Genomic DNA, 6,805 nt, shown 5'->3' with positions numbered 1-6,805 from the left:
CCCCTGTACGATTGCAGTGTTTGCACTGGCCCAACGCATCTCCACCCACTCAACTGGCCCCGCGTACATGATCTTGGATATCATCCTGACCGTTTCTTGCCCGGCTCTTCGTCCCCACCGCGACTGCAGCGGTTTCTTACTTTCGGTGTTGCTGGGGACCCAGAACGTGTTAAATGCCCCTATCGCCTGCAGGTGCACCACGTGCTGGGTGGGCTGTGCGTGATGTGGGAAACGGCGGGTGCTGCCCAAGCGGTTGCTCTGCTCTCGGGCCGCTCATTCAGGAGTCAGCGTTTAGGGCAGCCAGAGATGCGGCGAGTCCCGTGCCCGAGTGGCAGGGCGGCTCCGGTGGGGGAGTTCGGTTTCAGCCCCCGCTCCTGTTCGGAAGCGCGCTGGGGCCGCGCGTGCGGAGTTGGAATGGTTATGGCTTCCAAACGCAATGCTCGTTATTGCGTCGGCCGTCTGGGGGGCTAGTTTGGGGCGACTCCCGGCCGCGCCTTCCCGCTCGCGGGCGGCGGGTGAAGGCCCAACGCAGCACGCCCACCCTGCTTTAAAGCAGCTGGTATTGCAGCTTTTGGGGTTCGCCCCGGTCGCTGCAAAAAGTGCCGGTTTTGCGCTCGCGTATTGGCGGCGGTGCCTCCGAAACCCGGGCTTCGTTTGCCGTGCGGAATTGCTTTTTCTCCCGCTGGCGCCTCGTCGGGCCCCTCCCTCCTGCCGCAGCGCGGCTCCCGCAGGTTTTTTTGGGGTTTCGGCCGGTGTGTGCGCGCGCGGTTTTTGTCCACCTTCCTTTCCCCTCTTTAATGCTCTCTATGCGGGCCGCGCCGAGGCGGCAGTGCCTAGAAAAAGAAATTGCGCTATGGTAGGGGGCATGCGTCGCCTCTCCCTCTCAAGCCTGCGCATTTTTTCTTTCTTTCTTGTTGGTTGCGGATGCGCCGGGAAGGAGGGGCGGGGCGAGGAGGTGGGACAGAAGATCACCGCCGCAGGGCGCGCTTTTCGCCGCCTCGGAGCCCCCCTCCCGCAATTTAAATCACCGCAGAAAAAAAGAAATCAGCACATATATATATATCTGTGCGCGTGCAAGCTCGCCGCTCCCACTGCGTTACAACTCCTCTTTTTCGGCCGTTTCCGGCGCTGGGGTGTTGGGCGCAGGCGAAGGGCCGGGGGCCCGTAGCCACTCCCACTTCAACTCGACCTTGTCGTTGGTGAAAAAACCGAGTTCAATAACGATCCAAAGCTGCAACTTTGTCGACACGTTCGCGGACCCATCCACAGCAAAGACATGCATAAACTTTTCAACGCGCACAAACGCTGGGCCGCGTCCTTGGTTTCGACGCTCCACCCGCACAACCATTCTTCGACTTTCACCGCCGGTCGAAGGGGCCGTCCCTCCATCGCCTTGCGGACTGTTCAAATACGGCTCCCCAATATAAATCACCTCCGATCCCGCGTCATCTCCTCCAGCGGCGCCTGCTTGCGAGGTTCCGCCAAATTGCGCATGCAAAAGCTCCACCGGAAACGCCATCACGGCCTGCTGCGCTACGAGAATGGCAGTTCGAACGGCTTCATCCAATTTTCCCTTCTTCCACACCTTTTTGCAAAATCGCTGCGCATCGCCCAGGAGCCCCCGAACGGCATGGGAGACCTGCGACCTCAACCCCCCATCCCCATGCTCTTCCGCGGACCCCCACGTTTGCGCAGAGATAAAACGCGCGGGCATTGCATCATACGCGTCGCTCAGCAACCGTTTTATGCGCTCCAACGCGGCGTAAGCGTCACTGCAAGGGGTTCCGTCAATTATCAGTGTTTCTCGAGCGATATCGCGTTGAAACTGTTCCCACACATATAGCCACGCGCCTGCCTGAAAGGGCGCCGGCGCCGAAGACCCTGACTTCGCGCAGTGCGGGGCGGTGGTTGCAGGTAAAAAACCACCGCCCGGCGGTGCGTGCGCCCTGCCTCCGTTCACGCCTTCCGAGACCCGACAGAAGCTTAGCAATACATCGTCGATGAGTCCCTCGCAGTCAATGAACAGCGTTCCGCCCGTTTTCGCTGCGAATTCCATGGATTCCGCCAGTGAAGGCAGTTTTTCCTCCGCCACGCGGTGGACGCATTCCTGGGTGGTGGTGGCCGGGGAGAGGACGTAGGTAAACGATTCCTCCTCCATCCGTCGGCAACAGTGTAGCGGCCACACGGGCGGGAAGAGCGGTCAATGCTTATTCTCACGCCAAGGGCTTCTTCGCCTTCCTTTTCCACTATACAAAACAAAGAGAAAACACGTTGCGTTTCCTGGCGGAAGAAGAAGTGAGGTATTTGGGAGATATCGCGGCGTCCGTGCGTGCGCGGGTCAGTCGGGAAGTAATGCTTGGTCATTCCTCCCTCGGGCCCCCGAGCAAACAACGAAGACAACAACCATGGGGACGAAATGAAAACAAATTCCCAAATTGTTATTGACACATCTCCACAAGAATCTCTCTCATGGCTTTGTTGGGCCCTAGCGAGGGAAAGTGCTTCCGTCGGATGTATTCGGTAAATGCTAGCAGCAGTATTGCAAAGCACATGGCAAAACATCCAGCTACGCTGAGAGCAAAACCGGAAGCCAAGACGTACTTCTTTTGACGATACGCCACAGCACCGAAGCACCACTCACCGGAGTAAATGACAACCAACAACACCCACTGGATAAGGGCCACCACGGTTGCGGTGCAGCCAAGCACCATGGCATACCCCGTAAAACCAAAGAGACCCTTGGCAAGGAAAAACCCCATCACAAAGGTGGCGGCGCTGAGTAGGATAGTCAGGCAGCTCAATACCTCGGCTGCCAGAAAGCCATACATGAGAGAGCGACACCCGAGCTCCCTCACCTCAGTGACATTGTAGTGGGGACCAATTGCCCAGAGAACGCTACGACGTTCTTTCCACAGCAGGGTCTCTGTCAAAGTACGCCTGGTGGTATCCTTGTAAAACCATTGGGTGATTGGACACCCCACCAAGCTAAACAGAAACGCAGCAAAGGTAAGCATGGCAAAGGCATTCATGCCGTACCTGATAACATGTCCGTCCATTGGAAAAGGAACCTTGTTGTACACCACCACCCCCGCAAGGGCGTTGAGCACCCAGGCTGTAAGAGTGCAGGCGAATCCCACATAAACTTCAAACGCGCGTAAATGATAACTTGACCGCATGCCACAAGCATCGAAGCTTCGCGTAAAGACGTTAATCCCCAGTGACGACTCCGCCGTTAAGACAATAAAGCAAATGGCAACACTATAAATAAGCATGAGCCTAAGTTTGAAACTTTCCTGCATAAAATGATCTCGCATCACGGAGAGAAAAAGAGTAAAGAGGGCTAACCCAAGAGCCACAACCGAAAGTACCTGCAACGCCACCACATGCCGTCGTTCTGGGGTGCAGATAATAGATGTACTTTCTATGCTCTTACGCGCGCTGCCCACCCAGCGGGTTGTCTTCCAAAGTTGAAATGTTTCCTTGACGTTTTCTCCCATAGGTCCCGCGGCGTGCTGCTCCATGACGAACCACGGCGTCCCTATGGAAACCGTCAAACAGGCGCAGATGAGAACATACAGCCCCACTATAACCTTGGGGCCAATATCAAGCTCTTGCGGCGGCGGTGACGGTGACGGTGGCGGTGGCGGTGGCGGTGGCGGTGGCGGCGGCGGCGGCGGCGTAATGGAAGTCGAGCTGGGCTCCGGTGGCGGGGGAACTGCCACTGCGTGCTCTGCCTCTCCATTTCCTATTTCTGGGTTTACATTACTTGCCTTTTTCATTTGGTGGTTTCCTCCACGTCCCACACCTCTTGTGCCCAGGGCGAGAGGCAAAGAGAGCAAAGGAGGAGGAAGGGAAGGAACGACGACAACAAATACAACAAACACAAACGCATAAATTAACAAACATGACGTTACCGTCATATTTGGCAGCCCTTTCTTCCCCAACCTGAACACCACCACGCGCAACCTCATTTTTGTTAATTTATTTTTCTTTTGCTTCGTCTGCGTCATCCACATCGTCGTCTCACGCGCATGATCAGTCGCTGCATTCCACCAGCCTCATCCATGCGACTCACTTCAGCAACCTCAAGTCCGTGATCTGCAGCGCGCTTTTGGAACTCCAGCGCCCCACCATTTGTGCCAAAGTAATACTGCTTGCTGGCGATGTACGCCACCCCCCCTGCAGGGGAGAGGCCGCGGTCCAACATCGCGGCAAGCTTCTCGCATGCAGCTTCGTCAAAGGTAACATCACTGCCAAGCACCACCCTGCAGCACGCATCATGCGCCATCGCTGTACCTCCATCGCCGGCAGCCTCCCACCGCAAGTGGCTCCAGTCGCCAGAGACCATCTGCACCAAGGGCGGGGCTGGTGGCTGCAGCCCACACAACGGGGCGTCCTCCGCGTGGCGCAGCCAATTAACTGCAATGTTCGGCTTGACACAAGTCTGCAGCACCTCCTCGTTGTAGTCCTGAAAGATTACGCGTCGAGCCCCCAAGAGAAGCGCGGCAATGCCAGGAAGACCCTGTCCACAGCCAACCTCGGCAACCAGAGGAGCCACCACGGCATTCTCCGCAAACGACTCCGGCGAGGTGTTTTTTGCGGAAGTATCAAGGCACTTCTCGGGGACTTCAAAAAGACGCCCGAAGGTATCTCGGTTCTCAAACATGTACTCCACCAGGTACGGCGCACACGACCACACCTTCAACCCTCCGTAGTACTTTCCAGGGATAATGTCACGCCGCTCTAGATTGCCCCCATCACTCGTGAGTCCCGACACATCGGGGGCACGCTGGTACAGCAAGGGAGGAAAATGTTTCCCAGCCGCACTACTCACAAGCTCCATCCGGCGCCGCGGGTCCTTCGGGTAGCACTCTGCCCACTCCTTCACCAGCTGCGCTCGCAACGCGTACGTGGGAAACCGCGAGACAAGCACCGCGGGCACTGCCCCAGTGTCTGCGGAGGGACTTCTACGACGTAACGGTGGAGGCAACCAAGCCACATTACCACCATCATCGCCTTCGTCGAAGTTAAAGCGGAACCCCTCAGAGGACATGGCAACTTCCTTCCCCTCTTCCCTATTTTTTTTCCCCCACTACCTCCGCAGAGGGCCGTCGCTCGTCTCTGTTTGTGTCGTTAGTAGCAAGGAAAGGAGGGAAGAAAAGGACAAAGAACAAAACAATAATAAAGGGAGACAACACAGTGCGTGTGTGTTTTTTTTTTTCGTTTTCGTTACCTCACACTCGCTTAGGTGTCGAGTTATGTGCCTACTGAACGTGAGTGGGAGCGTAAAGTGTGGGTGCGGGGAAATCTGCTGCCCCGACCCCATGCGACAGGCACTAAACGATAGAAGAATGCACACCGGTGAGCAACATCGACGCAGAAGGTGCAAACATGCGTGACGCGGTGAGGACGCCGCACAAACAACACCAACAACACGTGCCTCTTACGTGGTACACCCTTCCCAGGTGATAGAAAGCGCGGTGCTTTGCTTGTTGTTTCTCGGCATACTCGTAGGAGGTGCACCCCCGGTCATTGAGCATGCTCTTCAGGCTCTTGGAGTAGACGTGGTTGACTGACGCTGCGGTGTAGTACTCGTTGAGCGCCTGCAGAAGCATCGCGTTCATCACCCGCTGACAACTGTTTCGGAGACGCACAAACGGGTTGATGTGCTTCACCCATTCATAGTACAAGCAGCGATCCGTAATCTCCCGCAGAGCATCGCCGCTGCAGCCACGTTCCTGGCTGTACTGTCTAATGGCATCGTAAAAATGCTTGGAATAGGCATCCACCTGGTTCAGTAGGTTGACGCAGTCCTCGAGACTAATCGCCAGGCCTTGCAACCAAAAAGCATTGCAAGTGTGGGCCGCGTCCCCCATCACCACTGCAGAGGGAAGGCCGACGCTGTTAAAAAGGGTTCTCACAGTAAATGGTTGGGTACGGTACGACACCGCGTGTGAAGTAACGACACAGGGTTGTGTTTCCCTCTGCTGTGAACATGTGGTGCCGGACAGACCCCCAGCTCGTTGTAGATGCCATCATACCGTCATGTTCATCGCAGCAGCGGACGTAGTCCCACATGGCACGCAGGGTCAATTCCTCGCTTTTTGCTAGGGGTTCCGCCCCCGCAAAAGGGAAAGAAACACATTCACCCCCTCCGTAAGACGATACTCCTGCTTCCAGTATGCTTCATACATTGAAAACGCGAAGGAAGGACAAAAGACACAGTGACACAGAATCTTAATAATACTCCGCTGTAGCAGCGCTGGCGCCGCCCGATCTTGCGTCAACTGGCTGTAACACCAACAAGCCACCTTCCAGGAAAGCATGCCACCGTCTGCTCTCGCAGTGTCACACGGGTGCGGCAGCCGTGTTTGTCCCTCTCCCACCCACGTGGGCGTCTGTGTGCATCCGATGCAGGGTTAAGTGTACCAACAGCTGCTGCATCCTTGTCGGGCGCGGCACCCTGGACAGTGAATGTCTAACTAGCTCCAGAGCCATGTGCCACGACGGGCAGTGGCGGATCAGCTGCTCGGTGTAAGAGGCAGGAAAAACGAGTGTCGTATGCGTTGGCCCATCGTCACGACGGAACAACTCAATAACCACTTCCCATGGCAACCTTTGCGCAAGGCACGCTACATGGAAGGGGTGCAGAGCATCCCGCACTCTCTGCAGCTCCTTCGCCTCTGCCACACGTTCATCCTTCTTCTGTGAGGCAAGTGCATGAAACAGCCTCTTGTCAGCGCGACTGAGTAGCTGCACCGCAGCCCCATTCCGCACCGCACCCAATGCCGCTACAGGCTCAGAA

The 6,805-nt window shown here is 56.5% G+C and overlaps 6 protein-coding genes across 6 annotated transcripts in view; 1 reads left to right on the top strand and 5 right to left on the bottom strand.

Annotated features, from left to right (window-relative positions):
* TraAM80_02975 (uncharacterized protein) lies at nucleotides 1-471 on the top strand (the record flags this gene model as incomplete). The annotated part of the gene is made up of 1 exon (XM_029379960.1): nucleotides 1-471. A coding segment is annotated over one exon (471 nt), but the record flags the coding sequence as incomplete, so codon positions are not given.
* Nucleotides 472-1,096: 625 nt separating this feature from the next.
* TraAM80_02974 (uncharacterized protein) lies at nucleotides 1,097-2,158 on the bottom strand (the record flags this gene model as incomplete). The annotated part of the gene is made up of 1 exon (XM_029379959.1): nucleotides 1,097-2,158. One exon carries the CDS (start codon nucleotides 2,156-2,158, stop codon nucleotides 1,097-1,099), a length of 1,062 nt encoding a protein of 353 aa, XP_029240175.1.
* A 280-nt stretch (nucleotides 2,159-2,438) lies between these two features.
* Nucleotides 2,439-3,779, bottom strand: TraAM80_02973 (uncharacterized protein; the record flags this gene model as incomplete). The annotated part of the gene is made up of 1 exon (XM_029379958.1): nucleotides 2,439-3,779. The coding sequence occupies one exon, from the start codon at nucleotides 3,777-3,779 to the stop codon at nucleotides 2,439-2,441; it is 1,341 nt and encodes a 446-aa protein (XP_029240174.1).
* A 227-nt stretch (nucleotides 3,780-4,006) lies between these two features.
* Nucleotides 4,007-5,053, bottom strand: TraAM80_02972 (uncharacterized protein; the record flags this gene model as incomplete). The annotated part of the gene is made up of 1 exon (XM_029379957.1): nucleotides 4,007-5,053. The coding sequence occupies one exon, from the start codon at nucleotides 5,051-5,053 to the stop codon at nucleotides 4,007-4,009; it is 1,047 nt and encodes a 348-aa protein (XP_029240173.1).
* Nucleotides 5,054-5,336: 283 nt separating this feature from the next.
* TraAM80_02971 (flavoprotein monooxygenase) lies at nucleotides 5,337-5,876 on the bottom strand (the record flags this gene model as incomplete). Its single annotated transcript, XM_029379956.1, has 1 exon — nucleotides 5,337-5,876. One exon carries the CDS (start codon nucleotides 5,874-5,876, stop codon nucleotides 5,337-5,339), a length of 540 nt encoding a protein of 179 aa, XP_029240172.1.
* A 472-nt stretch (nucleotides 5,877-6,348) lies between these two features.
* The window catches only part of TraAM80_02970 (uncharacterized protein), a gene marked incomplete at both ends in the record, with an annotated part of 1,179 nt that continues 722 nt past the window's right edge, over nucleotides 6,349-6,805 (bottom strand). The window contains one exon of the mRNA XM_029379955.1: nucleotides 6,349-6,805. This exon is cut by the window's right edge and continues 722 nt beyond it. Within this exon, the coding sequence (XP_029240171.1) occupies nucleotides 6,349-6,805 (457 nt within the window).

Source organism: Trypanosoma rangeli (genome assembly GCF_003719475.1).
Source record: "Trypanosoma rangeli strain AM80 chromosome Unknown Tra_15.4_contig_00072, whole genome shotgun sequence".
Lineage (NCBI taxonomy): Eukaryota > Euglenozoa > Kinetoplastea > Trypanosomatida > Trypanosomatidae > Trypanosoma > Trypanosoma rangeli.
This window is presented reverse-complemented; position numbering and strand designations above follow the sequence as displayed.